The sequence below is a fragment of the Triturus cristatus genome, chromosome 4_1, assembly GCF_964204655.1.
Source record: "Triturus cristatus chromosome 4_1, aTriCri1.1, whole genome shotgun sequence".
Taxonomy (NCBI): Eukaryota; Metazoa; Chordata; class Amphibia; order Caudata; family Salamandridae; genus Triturus; species Triturus cristatus.
Window position 1 is genome coordinate 495,433,151 of NC_140585.1, and position 20,057 is coordinate 495,453,207.

The following is a 20,057-nucleotide window of genomic DNA, read 5'->3' on the forward strand; positions in this document are numbered from 1 at the left end:
AAGCTCTTTAGATTGAAGGAATATTTATATTTGCGTAACCTCTACTGTGATGGTCCATCACAAGATTATTCCATAGAAGCAGTTTCTGTAAGAATTAGACACACGTTTACTCTTAAGCTTCGAATTGCTGCCATTTCAGGAGGTAGGAGTTGTGGTGTGGGGTACTAGGCTTTTCTGTGCGAATAAAACTTTGTCACATTCAGTATATGCTGATCTTTCCTTTAGAATTATTCCACTTTTGGAAGGAAGGGGGGGGGGGGGGTTAGCTTATGTCAATAAGCGGCTGCCATTTGTCTCGGGGATTATTATCTTAACCTGGGGCGATTCCATGCTAAATATGTTGTTTTTGGAGAGGATTGTTGTAATAAAAAAGGTCGACTATGTATGATTAATTCTTAAAGTGTGTAATACATTTTATTAATCTGGTATTTCGGTATTTACAAATGTTTGTATGTCCTGCAAAGAGAAGGCAAGAGTATTTGTAATGAAGTTTGATTGTGAAGACATTTGGTAATTATATTGTCATAACAACGAATTCTATATTCATAGTGTATTAGCTTGATAATAAAATATATTTGCTAGCTCGGTGATTAACAGAATATACTTTTTGTTTGTATGACAAAGGCTTGAGTTTGCATAGATATGAGATTAATATTGCTCTAATATGTATTTGCACTGTTTTTCATTAACATGCGCAGCAAAAATATTATGTATTTTTTATGTATTAGTTTGTCTCAATACGTGAGGCAGACAAGATAGACGAATATGTCGCTGTGACAAAACACATGACCGCTATAGTATGCACAATAATGATCTGCTGCTGACACATGATGAGAACATTCTTTTCAGCCCATAAATGGCAATTGGGGTAACATTTTTGAGGCCTCCAAATAGCTAACTTTCCTCGAAAAATATATACACAACAGATCATTATTGCTCATACTGTAGCGGTCATGTGTTTTGCCTCTGCGACATTTTTAAGGCATTCAAATAGCCAACTTTCCTTGCAAAATATATACAATTTAACCCTTCAACGAGATGGTTTATTAGGTGTGTTAACTGTGTCGGAGGCCCCAAAGTGACCCAAAAACGTTTTTTTAAAGACTTGACTGTCGTTATTTTTACATCTTTATTTGATTGTAAGCTGTACTGGTTATTTTCTTTTGAACTTTCTTGCTAATCAGAATTTCTATGCTATTGTATTTATTTTTGATTTTTTGTTACAGAAATCGGAATGGGACTTACAGGTTTTGGTGTCTTTTTCCTTTTTTTTGGAATGCTACTCTTTTTTGATAAAGCGCTTCTGGCAATTGGAAATGTAAGTACCCAAAGTTGCAACTTCTTTTCCAAAATATATTACATTTTTCTTAATTTGACAATACACCTTCCTCTCCTCATGCACAAATCCATCGGTTTAAAGTTAAAGTTGCAATTTGTGCCCCTTGTACCTTATCTGTAATAAGAGCTACTTTTTTAAAGAATATTATCCAGCTCTGCTAATATAATCAGAATTTTAATGGTGAACACCTCAGACGAGGTTACATTAGCGGCCACCGTATGCAAGGTTGCTAGCAGTGATTACTTAAGTGCATCAGGCCCGGACTCCAGCACCAATGTAAACAAACATTGGCCAAGCCAATTGGTCTCGCTTATATTACATATTGACAATGTTTTTTTGCTCTGCTGTATAGCACCGTGGCTAATATGCATCATAGATTTTTTTTTTTTTTTTTTAAAGAAAAAAAAATTATGCTGCCACCGTGGCATTTTGTGGGCGCGCATGCATGCCAAACACTTGCACGCACCTACAAAGGGACTCAGCCTTAATTTTCTGATCCAAGTAAAATATGCACAGTTGAGAGGGCAATAGCAGCATAAGTTTGACCTAAATCGGGTAAAGGCTTCATATTTAGTTGGTATTATCAAGCCACAACACAGGCTTATTATGCATTAAGTGTTATTGTTTTTCTTATTACTACAACTGTCACTGTTATTTTTTATTCTTGCTTTCCTAACTACCCACAATGGTCTAACACAATCTGTTATGCACTCTCTGGGGAAATCTTAAGTGTTTATTTGATGAGAAATGCTAGTGAAGTGCACAGGAATTGTAATTACTTATTTTCAGTTTTTTCTATATGGAAGAACAGAGAAAAACATTTCTATATGCGAAAAGAACCACCTCCGTCAAGGTTTGTTTGTGGCCAATGCCTCTGTAGAACAACCTTTAGCCGAGACCTTTTAATTGTATTCAAATTATACATATTCTATACTTTTAGGGTCTTTCACCAGCCCTCTTTATCCATTGGTTAGTTGTTGTCATTCACGTTTTTAGGTCGAGCTTGTGGCAGCGCTCATGCGCTGCTTTGGCGAGACTTCTGGTAAGGGGCTTTGAAAAGCTCACCACACGCTTGTACACGCTCGTACGTGTGGTGAGCTTTTCATCACAGGCTATTGGCTTTTGCGTGCGTCTTTCTAAGACAGACAGCACGCAATTGGGCAAAGGTGGGCGCATGTCCCGCCTTTGCCCCGCCCATGGCCTATTGCTTGCGGTTACCCGCACAGGCACCATCTGGTTTGAATTATCGTGCCCAGACGCGTGCGCGATAATTCAAACCAGATGTCTCTGACGCTCGAGCACCACTCGCGTGCTTGTTCTGGAAGCAGTCACCCTGGACAGGCAGAGTGCTGCAAAATGCCGGGTAAGTTTTACCTGGTGCCCAGATCATGGGCCAAGCGCATACGTTTTATGTCCACAACACCGTGCGTGTACATTTACTGATCCCATAGCCACACTCGAGCTTAAGCTGTAAACGTCGCAAGCTAAAGTGCGAGTGCCGCGGTTGCTTAAAAAGTAAAGAAATAGAAAGAAAAAAATTCAGTTTCTTTACTTTTTAAGCCATTGTGGCATCCGCGCTTTATTTAAATTTTGTTGCTCTGGGATGTTGCATACGGTTTGCTATGTTTTGGGTTCTTTTAATAAATATGGCCTGAGATTGTAAAATCTGTATCCAAAACTTTAAAAGTGCAGTCTTGGTGGGTGTGAAGTGTGGGGATATTTGTAAAGAGGAAAGGGGGAGGGGTTACCTTCAATTTCTATGGCCTTGTTGCTGAAGGACTCGACATGTCCCGTCCCAAAACATAATCACACCATGAGAGTATCTCTCTGAAAGTTGAACCCAAGTGTTTAAAGTTAAAGAAACAATCCCGTTTAATGAACACTTGATAGACAAATAAAGCTGTTAAAGTCAAAAAAGAAAAATTAATAGCAGGGCTGTGCATTCAAGGGGTCACCCTATATGAATCTTAATGAGGTGGTAAGCAGATGGCCGCCTTCATACTAATGCGCAGTCACATTCCGATGACATTAGAATGCACGGTTCTTCTAGGGCGCTTGATGCAAAAAAATACCTTCGCTCCAGCAGTCGTGAAATAAGCCGTTGCCACCCCTCCCCTGGCGGGGCCAACGTTTCCACCCCCTGCTTTAAGGCCTGGATCTTTTCAGGCCACCTCGCAGTTTTATTTACTTAATTCTCCAATTTTACTGCCAGAAGCCGTCATGTTGGGTGGAATACTGCGCCAGCGGTTGCCAGGGCGACTGTACCATCCTGCCTAGGCGCTGATATGAAGTGCTTTCACGGTTCGCGGCACTTCCTGGCTGCCGTCTCCATTGCTGTCCTTCCTTCTTATCCGGGATTGGATGGGTGTGTCTGGTGGAGAGTTCGGTGACTCCGCCGGTCCCTGAGCGGGGAGAAGGGACTGTGTCCTCGTATGGTCTGTGAAAACCTGTACTGAATCGCCAACGTCAGTCAATGTACATGGCTCTTAATTAACAGTGGCGGTCAGGCTGCTTTAAGCAGGGCCTCATTGGAGTAGTAGTTCTTTCCTTTTTTGATCACGTGGTTTTTGGTGACACGGAAAGCCGGGTTTAGAATGAGCACTCATGTCAGTCGCTTGAGCAGCTTCGCCACAAACTTGCATCACCTTTCTGGAAAAATTGAAGTTACTGTGAAGAACTTAGGTCTGGCATCCGTCGGGGGGTGTAGGTGTGTCTGTTCTGTTATTTGGAAAGCCTCAAGTGTAGGTCTGTTTCTTAACAGAAGAGGCGGGCTATACCTATTGCTAACATTTGCAATTTTTGGCATAGAGATGCCACTATGGAAATTCAGTGGCCTGCACCATGGGTCATTGTTTTACCTCTGGGGCTTAATCTTTTGCTGCTGTTTTCACAACATAAACCATGTAAATTGGCAGGTGCTTTTTGTGATGGCTTGACAATGCTGGTCTCCGTACTAACTGGCCCAAAGGACTGCAGCCCTCCTGTGTGGACCTCTGAGTGGTTACGGTTTCACGTGAGGCTGTGGTTGCATGTCTGCTTCACCTGGAGACGGTCACTTCAGGTCTACCTTTCAGCATGTTGGCGCAAGTCTTAACAAGCATTTGCATAGCCAATAGGTCTCGCCTTTGGGACCTTATAAGTGTTTAGCCATGCAACACTTGATGTTGTTGCACCAAGTATATTTTGCTGGATAACTATACACTTATAATGTCCCAAAGGTGAGACCTATTTGGCTATTCCAATGCTTGTTGTTCTTCCTGCTACAGCATAGGGTAGCAGGCTAGCCTACTTCAGCCATTGTCTAGCTTCACTGAGAATGATGACATTTTACACTTTAACAAAGCTCACAACCGCACAAAGTAGTTCCTTATATTGTCTGGTAATACTGTGGTTAGTTGAGCTTTGTAAGGCAAAAAAAATTTGTGTTTAGCCAATGTTTATTTTTAGTATTTGTGAGCACCCGGCGCCTCCTCAAAAGTAAAGTTTCACAAAACAGGCATTTTAAAAAGCCTGGCAGCCAATGCCAGACCTATCGGCTTTAGTTTCAAATTTGCTTTAAGAAGAACTGTAAAACGTTGACTGCTCCTCCACCATTACTTCCTTTGAAAGCTTATAAACCACTTATTTCCTCTGGTTGATGTCCGGGTCGCTGCAAGATCTGAGTCCATGCATGGGGGAGAGAGTGGTGTGAATCGCCTAAGCTGCAGCACATCATTTTTAGATTGAGCCTAGAGCAGTGCGCATGCGCTGCTTGCAAGACTTTTAGTAATGGGCTTCAGAAAGCTCAACACACGCTTGTGCGTGTGCTTTTGTTTTTCTGCCAGGCTATTGGGCTTTGCGTGCATCTTTCTAATAAAGACAGCACGCAATTGGGCAAAGGTGGGTGCATGTCATGCCTTTGCTCCGCCCACGGCCTATTGCTTGTGATTACCCAGGCCACATCTGTTTTCAATTATCGTGCCCAGACATGGGCGCGATAATTGAAAACCGATCACTCGCTGTGGCGCGTGTGCACCACTCGCGGGCTTCTTTCCCTCTGGTTACTTCAATCTTCCATGCAACCAGTGAGAGATCGGAGGCGCAGCATGCTCTGTTTTCAGGACTCCCTGGAAGGTGCTTCTGACTTCGGATTTTTTTACTTCTTGGACCGGCAGCGCTGCTTTGCTTCCCCAAGAAAGGTCTTTCCTCCCGCTAAACTTAAATTATGTATGCTCGCCTGGGAGGCGCAACCAATACACAAATGGCGCTCGGAAATAAATCAACAAGCCTTCTGCAAAGGAGTCCTAAGGAATGACAATCCACCTAACTGAAACGCACACACGAAATATCAGCGTATGTAGAAGTCTACTCACAAATATAAAAATACATTCTCTTCAGCCCCACATCACCACAAACACCCCCTTCAGCAACCACCTCCACACATGCGCCCGCACAAATGTTAAAACGACCACCATACTTACCAGAGCGCCATACTCCACATAAAAAAACATATGGCATTCATCAAGCAAAACAACTGACAATCTAACCAGTTTCCCCACATTTCAGCATACATTTCCTAGGGTAATTGCGTCTCTGTTGCGTCTTTGGGCGCGGCATCAACGCTTCCCTCTCACACTGTACGCACATTTAAGATGACACTAGATAATGTGAGTCCTGCTTCCCTAGGCACACCCAACGAACATCCCCGCGCCTGCTGTATCCTCACCCGAACAGTAAATTATGTGTGTGTAACGAAAAAGGTCTGACAAGGTATGTGGTTAACGAGAAATATGTTTCCGCCTCGGGGGCTGCGCCTGAGAACGGCACATGTCTTTATGACTAAACGCTCACACAGGTGTGTGTTATTGTACTTGCAAAATGAATATCTTTGCTAACAATGTCATTAAATCACAACGAAAACAGGTTGCAATTAGTTTGTGTTTCAACTGAGCTTGTATTGTGTGACCAGCTATATCAGCCTCATTGGAGGGAGGGGTGCGGGGAGAGGCCCTGCCCAGGTGCACTTGGTATATGTATTAGTTGGTTTCTTATTGGATATGCAAATTAACTTTAATGTTATAAATCTGACGCTCTTTTCGTGACATCCGCATCTCCTTTGACGCCCATTGATCACGTTTTTGACCTCACCCTAGCATGGAATTTGCCAGAGGTTGTTTGATCTATGAAGTTACAGCTGTGCTGATCGAAACGGGAGCGGGGATACAGTTCTTTCTAAATCTTGAAACAGCGTTTGATCCTGTTAAAGGCTGTTTTACTGTGTACAGTAGAGTACTGTTCTGCGATTAGTTAAAAAAAAAAAACATTGACATGGATTTTATAAATTATAATTCAAAATATGTGATATGGGGACAAAAAGCACTGTTGTCCATTAGGGACAGCCATAGTGCTTAATCTGTCCCTGTAGTTGCAGGTGGTGGGCCCCTGCAATCATTTTCTTTGGCCAGGAGTTATTTTTCGCCATCAGACTGTAATCCAGAGCAAGAGAGAAAAAGGCAAACAAGCATTGGCATAGCTAATAGGTCTCACTTTTGGGACCTTATAAGGATTTATTTATGCAGCACAATATCCTTGTTGCAACAACATCAACTGTTGCATGGCTAAACACTTAAAAGGTCCCAAAGGCGAGACCTATTGGCTATGCCAATGCTTGTTATACAGAGCTATCTATCCTACCAGTGACTGCTAATGTTTACATAGGCCATCGTGTACAGAGCTACCTGCTAATGAATGCAAATGCCCACAACAGTGGTGCTTATATTTATACACTCAGAAGGAAGAAAGATTGAGTGGACTCCTTCAGGAATGTATCGGGTGTAACACATAGGCTTTTGTAGCATGTGCTTTTGCCGTAGAGCCATCTGTACCATTTTGGGAGAGTCCTTTTTAGGTCTCGCCTAGCGTTGCAGCGCATGCTCTGCTCGCCCGGCGAGACCTAAAGGTTTGTGAACAGGCATCTTTGACATTAATCTGCACCTTCCCTCATTTACTGGAACCTTTAGAAAGTGCTGAATACAAAGATGAACCCATCGAGCGCCCTGACGCCTTTCTCCTGCACGGAAGGTGCCCTGTGAAGCATTGGTAACAGTAAGAGGCCGACTACACACCCCACTCATCACTGACAGCCACGCAGACCATGCCAGACGGAGAGGTCCAGCTTGCAAAGGTTGTAATAAGTTTTCTGCCTCAGGTTCTTGCCTCAGCCCCACTCCTCCTCCCTTAAAAGCACAGACCATAACGATAAACTCGAACATTTCAGAACTCGGTCTGTGTGACCGGCCTCGGAGGTGAAGCCTCGTCTCCCTCGCACCAGAAAAGTACCGAGGTGCCCCACGGCCCGACTTCCACCCCGCATCCCTTTGGCGCACAGCGTTTCCTGCCAGTAAAGAAACGTGTCCAGAATCAGACTCACCTCGCCACAATATTGGAGGGAAGAATATTTTGAGAGAATTTAAGTGTCCCTGTTTCTCAGTCTGAGAATTGCAACTTAGCCTGTCAAGTGGCCCTGAATATCGCGACCCCCCCCTCCCTGTTTTTTTCCAATCTCACTTTACCTGCTGTTCATTGGGCCAAAGCTTCAAGAATGCTACAATCTTCGGGCTAAAGAGCCAGGGCTGGCCGATGGTGTCAGGTCAGGTGTGTAGGTAGGACTGGGGAGGAAAGCGGATAGCAAAACCCACACAGTTTACTGCTTTCATGTGTTAAAATGTCTAGCAGATACCAGAGGAAGTGCAAACTACGGGCGCCAAATGCAGTTAATTTAAATACATTATAGTGCAGCCACCTATGAACCAGAGTAATTAACAGGCGGCTAATGAATTTAGAATTCACCCCGTGGCAGCAGCCAAGAATAATCCCAAATTGGAACTGAAATGGTAAATCCGTCCAGAGAAGGGTGCCGGTGGGCTGCTTAAAACCAGAACACTGGAGTGGCCTCGCGCTGCAGACCCAACGTTCTCTAAATTGGTTCCTGCTGTGGTGTGAGGCAACCTAGACCGGGCTGTGCAGGGGCGGGGGCCTCCCTGGCTGCTTTCCTTGGACGGGGCTCTGTGCCGCTGTGGAGGGGTGACTCTTTACTGGTTTGGAGGCTGCTGATTCCCTTGGGTGGGGGTCCAGGTGCCCCTCTGTGACAGATGCTCATATAGGAGTACAGTGCGGATGCTCGACGGTGTCTCGACCTCTGAGCGGAAGATGGTCTTTGCTGGAACTGAAGGCCTCAGCGGTGTGTGAGGACCAAGAGAACCAGAGGGAGATGTGTCCTCTAGTGCAGGCCCTTGGTAGCTGATGCGCTTCCGGCTTCCCTGAGGAACACAGCGCGTGCCCCTTACTGATGCAGGACCCTAGAGAGAGGCCAAGGTTCTGTCAGATGCCCTCGTGCTTTAGTAGGTGGTTTTCGCAATGGGGCTGCCTGCTGTGTGCTACAGGTTCTGTCCAGGGGTCTGTGTGAAGTTCTCCGGAGTTGGTATTCTGTGTTGTGGTTTTCCCGGCAGTGTATTCACTCTGTGCTTTAAGTTTCCTTGGTGTGTTTGCTTTCTATAACTCCTGCTCCATAGAGGTACCTGTTCCAGGCAGTGCAAAGTCTCTACACGTGCTGCAGGACCTCCGGAAGGATGCTTTCCGCTAGCCTGCTCCTCGTGCGGCAGTGACGCCCAAACGCGCCTGCTCGCTCTGTGCGTGGAGTGTTTGTGCTGCTGGCTGCTTCAGTGTGCCTGCTTCCCATGCGGCAGAGCCCCACTGTGCCTGCTCCTTGTGGGGCAGTGTTTTCCAGACTTGCCTCTCCTCCTGCGGCAGGTTCCCCCAGACGCGCCTCCTCGCTCTGTGCTACCCTCTCGGTGGAGTGATGCTTTGTGATGCTGGCTGCTTCAGTGTGCCTGCTTTCGTGCAGCACGGCCCTCAGACGTGCCTCCTCCTCTTGCGGCAGGGTTCCCAGACATGCCTGTTCGCTCTGTTCTACACTCTCTGTGGAGTGGCGCATTGTGCTGCTGACTCCTCAAGTGTGCCTGCTCCTCGTGAGCAGGATCCCTCGGCGTGCCTGCTCCTCGTGTGGGAGGGTCCCCATATGTGCCTGCTTCTCGTGTGGCAGGGTCCCTCGACGTGCCTGACCCTTGTGTCACAGGATTCCATTCAGTGCCTTCCATCAGCGTGCCTCCTGCAGGTCCACCCGTAGGGTTCTCTCTGGCGTGGGGTCCAGTGGGTGCCTTTATCCGTACTCCCTCAAGTGTTACCCCTGAGCTCCAGCGCACAGAGACGTCAAGTCCTGCCGGAGATCCTGCTTTTGCACTCCTACCCGTAGGACTGCCCTCCTCTGCTAAACCACTCCTGCCCCCCAAGCAGTCCTCCTCCCCCTGAGGCGGCCGCCTGCAGAGAGAAGAGTCCTTGAGGGAGTGAAGCCTGTGTGTCACTCACTGCAAGGGTCGGAACAGCCAAAGATTCACCAGTGTCACAGAAAAAACAAGTATTTGCAATGCAAGAGGTCTCGCATTTACGTGAGTTTAAGCTATTGGCATTGTAAATGACAATGCCTTCAATTTATGTTTTTAAAACTAAAACAAAAATAAAAGGTATTGTTATTTGCAATGTCAATAGCTCAAACCTGCGTGAAAGCGAGACCTATTGCATTGCAAATGCTTGTTTAGGTATTGCCTGCAAGACTGCTTTTTGATGGCTGTTGACAAAGACCTACTGTGGACAGTACCAATAAATACAGTGGGCTTTGAGCCAGCCTATTACTTATCATAAGTTGGCTTTCTTGTCAAGTCTCATTTTCTTGCTTCTTAGTTAATGGTTTTCTTTCCTCTTCTTGTGTTTGTCTTTTCCCTAGAGCATAGCTCCTTTATACTCTTTTTGAATGTCTTCCTTGTATCCTTCAACTGCTTACATTCATGGAACAACTTTTTCTTTTCCATTCAGCACTCTATGGAAGTGTATGTGTAACTACTGATTATGTGACATCTGACTTTATGTGGGGAAGTGTACACACCAGTCAGATTATCTGGAGCCATTTACATGTTTAGTAATGTGCCAATATTTCACCTTGAGACCTATCAATCGGGTATCTTATAAAGCGCAACTACTCACCTGTGAGGGTCTCAAGGTGTTTTTCATTTGAAATGACAATCCATGCTTATGGCACTCTGATGCAATTTCACTAAAAGTCAAAGTATAATGAGCAGATTTTTTTTTCACTTTCACTGCATCGGTGCTCGGTGGCATATCTCAGGCGCCTGAGCACCGATTTTCATGCTGGAGGTACCATTGGAAAGGGGAAGAGTCTTACCTTTCCAATGGTATTTCTACCTAGTGGATATCTGCTGCAGGACGGCAATCACCAAGCAGAGATCCACCCATTAGACACCATGAAGTGTGAAAAGTTAGCGCACAAACAAGATGCGCTTAAGGATGATTTCAATTCAATAGAACTTTTTGAAGTATGTTTTAAATACTGTGATTTGGAGATGACCACGCCTAGGAGAATGTGTGGTAAAATCGGTGTAAACTCAATATGGGAGCAATGATTTTACTTCTAAATAGTAGTTCAACTCAAGCACTGCCCATTAGGAAGAGGTGTGGTGCAGCGGCCAGGGCGACTGACGCCGGACGCTGGGGATCACGGTTCGATCCCCGGCACCGGTGGCAGGTCATCCGAGCACCATGTGACTCTGGGCAATAGCTCCCGTAATCTTCCCGACGGCCCCCAGCGCCGAGATGCCTACGGGTAGCTGTGCGCTTTACAAATACTGGATTTACATTTTTTTTGAAAACATTGTTGGGTATTTTAATCACACTCTTTGTGGATTACTATACCAACTGGCCCTGCTGAAATAGAGCGCTTATTCACAAATCCATATCTTTGGATCGTTTAATTTTGATCTAAGATTGATCCTTGCATGATGAAGAAAAGACATATGTGGTTGTTAGATGTGGCTTTAGTAGCTTGTTTTCCCCCAGACCTTCTGGCCTCCTGCTTTTGATCTTGTTTTTAGGACTCTGGGCACTTTACAACTGCTATTCAGTGCTAAAGTGCATATGCTATCTCTGTAGATTGTGTATATGGATTAGTGTATCCATGATTGACTTATTTGAATTACTGTTAAGACCCTAGTACAGTGCACTGTGTGTGCCCAGGGCCTGTAAATCAAATGCTGCTAAAGGGCGTGCAGCACTGATTGTGCCACCCACACCAGCCGACTCTCAAGGGGTTCACAGACCGGCCACTGCAGTGTCTGTGCACAGTTTTAACTGCCATGTCGACCTGGCAAGTGGATCCACTTGTCAGGCCCTAACCTTTCATTTTCTTACATTTGAGTCACCCCTAAGTTAGGCCCAAGGTACCCCCCTGGGCAGGGTGCAGTGTATATGAAAGGTGGGACATGTACTGGGTGTGTGACATGTCCTAATAGTGAAATACTGGGTACTTCGTTTTTCACTATTGAAAGGCTATCTGTCTGATAGGATAGCATGGGAGATACTTTGTATCATCTTAAAAGTATAACTTCCTATTGGGACAAGTTAAAGAAATGGAGTTTAGGTTCTCTGAACTCCGAATTTAATAACACACCTTTTAGCAAGACGGTTTTTAAATTGTGGGTTTGAAAATGCCACTTTTAGAAAGTAGGTGTTTTATTGCTTAGCTATCCTATGTGCTTTTGCTGAGTTGTGTATTGACTGTCTGGTTTTGGAGTGACAGGGGCTTGAGATGCGCATTCACTGCAGACAGCCACTGGGGGGGTTGAGGTGTGTGCAGCCTTTCCTGGGTAACTCGGAGCTGGGTTGCATAGACCTGGGTTGCATTTAGAGTAGTGGGAGGAGTTTTCCTTGCACCTGGATAGACCCTGGATCCTGTGCACAATGCTGTCTCTACCTCCTGCCAAGAAGCTGGACCAGAGAGGACAGAACTGGTTTCGACCGAGCTGAGAGACATTTGCCACAAGAGAACAAAGGAAAATGTGGTATAAACTTCGGGGCCCAGACCCCAGAACTTTAGAATATTTCTGGACTCAAGAGGAACTTCTGCCAAGGAGAAGGCTTGGAGAAGCTGTGAGAAGGAGTACTGTCCCATTGCTTTGTGGTTGCTTTGCTGGGTTGGGCTGCAGTGGCTGCTTTTGCCATGGAGAGGACAAAGAATGAACTGTGTTGTGTATCCTGCTTGAAGAAGGTCACCAAGGGCTTGGTGTAGAGCTTGTTTCCTATTCTAAAGTCTCAGGGACACAAAGACTTGACTTCATCTGCCCTCCTGGAACTGCTGTTTCAGCTGCCACAGAGGGAAAAAGCAACACCGACCCCCGGCAAGCGACGCCAGGGCCTGCAACAAAGCCATGGGTGCTGCCCGTGAGGGGACAACGCACTGATTTATCTGGCACCGCAGCCCCGACGCCACACCATATCGACTCTTACCCCATCACTGTGGCTGCTGCCTGCACCAGAGCCGAGGGCACTGCTCTTGACGCACTGACCCGCACCGATGCAGGCGATTCATCATTGCAGGGCCATTAACTGACCTTGATGAACCCCAAATCCATCAAACCCACCCACCCCCGCAAGGAACTGACGCATCGCCGCCACTGCGACATCACCTATTGGGCAACACTAAGGAACAGATGCCTCACCATTGCAGTAAGGAACCAACACCTCACCTCCCCTGTGGTTGTAAAGAACCGGCGACGCGCAGCGCCAACAACGCATTGCCTCTCTGACACCGTGCACCACCTTTTGTTTTCATCGCTTGTCAGGGTACAGTTCTTGGGGTTCCGTGTGACTCCGCGCCAGGCCTGCGCACCACGCAGTCGGTGCTGTACTTTGCGATTTTTAATCGGTCATGACGTCGTAATAGCCCTAGGTAGAGCTATTTGTTGCTACAAGCTTTATTTTTGTGAATAACCTATTTTTGATGATATCTTGACATACGTATGGTGGAGTTTTGTTGTTTTGCTCTTGTTTGTTTAGTCTAAAGGTTTCCTATTTTTGTGAACTTGTGTGGTGTCCATTTGCAGTGTTTTCACTGTGTCCCTGTATGTATGCACATGTGCTTTACACACTGCCTCTGAGATAAGCCTGACTGCTGGTGCCAAGCTACCAAGAGGGTGAGCAGGCGTTGTCTAAGGACGTAACTCCCTTACCCTGACCAGAAACAAGGGTCCCTACTTGGACAAATGTGCAAACCATTGCCAACTAGAGACCCCCATTTCTAACAGTGGTCTGTATGCCCATCTCTTGAAAATCGGTTAGCAATTTGTCTTCTTTGCTGCCAGGTCGTATCCTGCAGGATTTCAAAAGAGGTGGGCTACAAATAATGTGTTTAAAATTGTACACTAAGTGAAATGGCTAGTCGTCCACCTTCATCTTTTATAATTACTCATAACTGGGTCAAAGGTGCATCTAAGTTCTTTAATGATAACACTGTAAAATGTAAAATAATTTAAGGACGAATTGGATGTAGTTAATTCAAGAAACAAAGACGGCTTGGCTACCGTACTGTCATTACAATGATTTTGGCATTATGTTTTCAAAGAAGTTTCACTGTAGCACAGTTACTGAACTCGTATTCACTATAATCCTAAAAGACTTGAAACCTCCTCCTTTTCTGCTCATAACAATGGGTAATTTCCTGATGTACCTTCTAAATTCCACATTTCTGATGGATACTTCTAACCACAGATTCTTCACCATTTGCGTACTCCTGAGGCTTCAGAATGGATCACAACATTTTCGAGCAGTATTCCTGGATGCCAGTACGCCTTCAGGACAAAGTGAGGCTAGTGATTCAGAGCCAGTTGCCTCCGACAGCATACGAGTTGGCACCATCTTGGTTGGCGGTCCAGCTCTTATTTGCGCCCAGGTGCGCAGCAGCATTGTGGACGCTCCGAAGGCAAGCCCGGCAGGGGCCAGAAACTCTTCCCCTTTTGGCGTAAATCGTGTACATTCTACTCCTGAGGCCCTGAATAGTATTAATCAGCTGCCGAGAAAAAACTGCTACCACTCTCTGAACCCCGAAACCATGCCCAGTAAGTGTGCAAATTGCACTTGTCTGTTTGATTCGTGAGCTATTGACGAGCCCCGCATCCTAGGGAATACACGAGCACTTTCATCTTTTAAGCAGCCAGTTACTGGCTGGCAAATGTTCCTACTAAATTGTATGTCGCTCCCCAAACATAGTCCTGAACTTTACGGTTTGTTGGAAGATAATCGTCCCAAAGTTCTATTCTTCATAGAGACATGGTTGAATGAGGACAGTTGGCCAGATATTATGGCAGCACTCCCACCTGGCTATGCAATTGCGAGAAATTACCAGTCAGGAAAGAAACGAGGTGGTGTAGCCAACATTTTCTAAGACAGTCTTGAGTGTAAGTCGTCCCCTCTCGATATTGCAGACTGTGAAAATCTGCTCTTTTTAATAAAACTCTCACAGACATTTACCTTTTCTAGTGTACTTTTATACCACCCACCAAGGTCCGCTGCAGGGTTTGCACAGATGATGCCAGAAATGGTAGCAGCACATAGCCTTCAGACAGCCAACTTTATGCTACTGGGAGATTTGAACATTTATGTGGATGCCAATTCATGTACTCAGGCTAATAATCTTAGACAAGATTTATTAGCAATACAGCTTGCACTATTGGTCATGCTCTTTACCCTTTCTAAGGGCCATATCTTGGATCCGGTTTTTAAAACCATCTTGAATATGACGGTGAATGCTACTCTGCAAGTCACTTGGTCAGATCACCTATTGGTTCCTTTTTTTATCCCCATATCGGAAATTCCTAAATCGAATAGCGCTTAAGTAAACCCTACTAGACAATGGGCTAAATTGGACATTACGACCAGGGAAGCTGCCCTGGATAAGTCAGCTCCTAGGCTAGACAGCGATATTTTCGCCTCCTTATGAAAATGGAAATGCCAGTATGATGGGGTTGGTAAAGAAATGTATTAGAAAGTCCAAAAAGTTCGAGATTCAAAGGTTAAGACTTTGCCGATATGATCAGTCAGTCCTCACACTTGTCTAAAGAAATATACGCCATTATCGACTCCTATTTAAAGAACAATATTAGTGGAGCTGGCCCCCCTTCCTCCAAGAAATGGTGTGTGTAGATGGCCAGTAATGTTTTTTAGGAAAATTCAGACTTCTTTTGACCCCCTCTTCAAAGCTAATAATATAATTAAAGTTGAGAAGCCAATGGTGAAACTCTCAACTTTACCAAAAGTGAGTAAAACAAATATTTTAAGGTAAGCAAATACAGTCAACTCACGCTCGCCACTGGACCCCCCGGCCCTTATAGATATTCTGTTTAAAAGGGGGTGAAGCTATTATATCTGCTCTAACGGTCATTTATAATATATCTTTGGAGAGTGGAGATGTTCCTGATAGTTTGAAACATGCGATCATTCACCGATTGCTGAAGAAGCCTTCCTTGGACCCTGACAAGGTTGGCAATTATAGACCTATTTCGTTACTTCCAGGGTTTAGTAAAATACTAGAAAAATTAAAAATGGTGTTCTTTCTGACTTCCTCGATTCTAACAAACTACTGCACAAGACACAAACTGGTTTTCAATCTGGCTGCAGTAAATAGACCGCTCTTTCATTGGCCACGAATGACCTTAAAAAGATGCTGGACCAGGGTGGGTCAGCTGAGCACATCCTTCTGGATTTGAATGATGCGTTTAATAAGGTTTCCCACCAGATCCTAAGTCTGAGGTTAGAAGAAATTGGAATCACAGTTGTGGCATTAATATACCTAACCTCGTTTCTAGCGAAAAGTAGTTTTTAAGTCAGTAGAGGGTCATTCTTATCGGAGATACATGTTATGTTATTGTGATTTGTATAGCGCGCGATTACCAAGTAGGTGTCCTGGCACTGTCCATTACTCCCTGATCCAAGCATCAGCTTGAATGTGGTGCCCTGCACTTTTTAAGGTGTATATTTGCCCTTTATCAGACCTCATTTGTTCCTCAGGTTTTACGATGGTGTCATGCGCACACAACACTTAGATTGTTGTCTCCCTATCACCCAATATGGACTCTACTTTTGGAAAACGTTATACTTGTCTGGAGCAGGTGACCAGCTGGATAGCAACATGTTGTTTCAAGTTAAACAAGGAGAAAACAGAGGGTATGGTGATGGGAAGTAATCTCTTACTCTGGCATCAATTTCTCTGGTCCCCGTGTCTGGGGAATGTCCCCCCGCGCCACCCCCCCCCCCCCGCTGCCCTCCCCCTCCCAGGCCAGAAGTAAAAAGCCCTGGAGCCATCCTGGATAAGGACCTAACTATGAGCTCCCAGGCAAGGGCTGTTGCAGGTACTTGTTTCAGCCTCTTAAGATCCCTTAGTAAGATGATCACGTAATTCCCTATGGAATGTTGGAGGACGGTAGTCCAGGGCCTGGTACTCTTCCGCCTTGCAATTCTTTTTATTTAGGCAGCCTCTCTAATATTGCCAGGAAGTTATAAGTCACTGAGAATGCTGCGGCATGTGCTCTGCTGGGTGTACCCAGAGTGCAATCAGCACGTTCAACCCTTGTCCATCTCCATTGGTTGCCCGTAAGAAAAAGAATAGAATTCAAGGCCTTATGTATTACCCTCAGGATGAAACATTTGGCTGGCCCACATTCACTTCAGCATCTTATCACCTCATATAGTGCCCGCAGAGAGCTTAGATTGAACAATCTCTTCCCGTCCCTAGAATCAAGAGAGATAGAAGCAGGGGGGTGGGTCACTTATTTGCCTACCTAGTTCCTAAGCTTTGGAACTCTCTTCCTATTCATCTTAGATAAAACAATCTGCTAAGTTTTAGGAAGCAATTGAAAACTCATCTCTTCATTTAAAGTAGTATACTCTTTCACGTGTCCTGTTTGCACCAGGAAGCCCATTTGCGGGTAGCTGTGCATTCTATAAGAACTGTAACAGTAACATTAACTCCATCTTTCCACTTCGAACGTGACATGCAGAGTCAGCTGCATACAAGTGCCATCCATGTGCGCTGACTCCTTTCTCTTAGCGCCACCAGATGTGTATTAGGAGTGAGACCACATTTTTGACCAGATTCTTTTCTCAACAAAAATTAGTTTAAATTCAGTGTGCAAGGGAAAATGTCACCTCCCAAAGCTACATGGTTTAAACTTAGTAGGGACTGTTGCAAACGGATGTCATGGCAGATCCTCACCAGAAATGTCTTTGGTGCTTGGAGCAGTTCACAACTCCAGTGCCTGCAACAAGTGCTCCCAGATGAACCCAAAGGCTATACAGCACTGTGAAGCGAAGTTGTATGTCGCCAAACACCAGAAGACTCTATGCCCATTGAGGTCCAAACGAAGGACCTGATCCCGCTTCTGGTCCCGCAGCAGGCCATTGTCCTAGATCAAGTCTTTGGGTAAGTTAAAAAAGAAACACAAGAAGTGCAAGTGGGAATCTGCACCTTCCTGCCACTCTCAAGCTTCAGAGAAGACGCATAAACATAATCTTGCCTCCCTGACTTGCTCCAGAACTCAGTCTCCTTTGGAGCCAGATCTGGAACTTTCCACGGGCGTCGTGAGCCTCACAGCAGATAGAACAGCTCCATGAAACCATGTTGCGTATATTTAGCTCTCTACTGGCTCCCTCTTGCATGCCTCCTGGCCCAAGGACCTTCAACAACCTCCAACTGAGACTCGGCCGACCGATCTTCCCTTGGTGCCAGTCTGACCCTCTGAACCTGCTGTGGCTTCCTAATTTCGGTCCTGATGCCACTATTCGTGCTGGACCCCCAAGCATTGATATCTTGACGCAAAAAGATGATGCACTTCTCCTTTTCAATAAGACTCTAAAGGATACCCTACTTGTGGGCATGGGTGAAGGCTTGCTCTGGACCACCTGTCAGTCAGCAAATTGCCCGGCACCATCACCCTGCACCAGGGGATCCAGCTTTTCTAACTCTGCATCTGATGCCGGAAAGTTCAGTAGTGCAGGCATCCACTAGTAGAGTCAACCCCAATACTCTTCCAGACGATGAAGATAACCACATTGATGGCTTTGGTTTGCAAAGTTTCTCTTCTGTTAGCTTTGCCCTAAGCTCAGTCAATGCAAGTTTAGCACTCACCGCTCACAGAGTAGCAATCTGACAACAGTCACAGCACACTCACCCCCCCCTTACACACTAGTAGTATCAAAATATGACGTCAAACTTGCATTCCTCACAGACTAGCAGCTGCACACTACTGAATGCACATTCACACCCCTCACAAATAAATATCAAAGACAATAGGTTTTGCTGGGAACTCATTGCAGGGGGCGAAAATGGCTCTTCATTTATTGATGAGAGTTTGAGAAAATACTTTTATTGATAAATAAATGAGTGCAGGGATAAGCCACAGTTACGTGGATGAGCGATTAAATGAATGGATGAATAAGTGTCTGCATGGGTTGATGTATCTATGCACTTTCAGTTATAAGCCAGAACTATTGGTTTTGCTATTGCTTGTTTTCTGTAGCCAGATTGAAAAATAGTCTGCTTGTAATTTTCCCTGGAACCCCAGTTGAATACTGCTTTTCTCCATCGGGCATTTCTCAACTGACAACATCTTGCTGTCACTTTCTGAAACTTTGCGTCAGTGAGTAGAATATACAACGCTAACGGTTTAGAAAATGTCTGCGTTTGGCATCTTTGATCCAAAACCAAACAAGTGACTTGTGTTACCAAAAAAAACAAAGTCACTAACAGCCACACTGTCTAGAATAAGCCGCCCCTTCAGGAAATGTTTCATTCTCAAGTCCATCATCACTCCTGCATTTAGAATAGAAAACTTAGATATAACGAGTGTTTCTATGTCACTGAAGTATATTAAAAGGGCTGAGCGACAAATAAATACAATCCAAACAATTGTCATATTCACATTATGGCTATGAAAGTTCAACATGGGTGGGATAATCCTCCCGTCAATGTCCTTAATAGAGTTGAAAATTCTAGAAGGGATGGCTAGAATCTTTTTTTATTTTATGTCAGGAGCTGAGGCATAGATTATACTTGTTTAAAGCTGATCATAAATAACAGAAGCAGCTTCCACAATTGACTTAGTATTAATATCTTTTAAATGTTTACTCAGAAAACCAGTCCGCTGCCATCGAGGCCAGACTGGTCGTACCGGGCACCAGGCGTTATCCCGGCAGGATAGAAGGGTGAGTGGTTGTTTTTGTTAGTGGGGGCCGGTTTTGTAGCAGTTTTAAAAGCACTGCAGAGTACCTTGTTTATTTAACAGTTTTCGGGCAACAATCAAAGTGCCAAGATAACTCTGTTGATTAATGTACCTGCAGAGAGATATCAAAGTTTTATTTAGTTGCAGTCTCGATTCATTCAAGGTAGCACAGAGGGTTAATATGCCCGCTGCAAATAGAGTGTACTATGCAGATTACAGAACAGTATTTTATGTGCATAGCTAAGTGGTTTACCGATTTTGCCACAGAGATCCTTCTGTTGCTGTGCAGGTCATAAGTTACAATTGTAATCTAGGTTAGAAAGCTATGTTTTTTTTGTCGCAGTCTTTCATTATCCCAATGTTTCTAAAAACGGTTTGTTAGGGTAGAAATAAATTCTTATTAGTAAAGTCAACTCTAACCACTGTGTTATGTTCTGAATCCTGAGTTTGTGCTTCCCCAGACCAAGCAAAATGCCTATCAATATGGATGACCTGTGAATCCTACACCCCTTAGCCCCCTTTATCTAATGTAACATTTTCAATACACTGATTTACACACATGT

At 44.9% G+C, this 20,057-nt stretch overlaps 1 protein-coding gene across 1 annotated transcript in view; it reads left to right on the plus strand.

Moving 5' to 3' along the window:
* Window positions 1-20,057, plus strand: part of GOLT1B (golgi transport 1B) — a 190,887-nt gene that overhangs the window by 77,824 nt on the left and 93,006 nt on the right. The window contains exon 2 of the mRNA XM_085652723.1: window positions 1,227-1,318. Coding sequence (XP_085508849.1) covers window positions 1,227-1,318 — 92 coding nt within the window. The remainder of the gene's footprint in view (window positions 1-1,226; window positions 1,319-20,057) is intronic.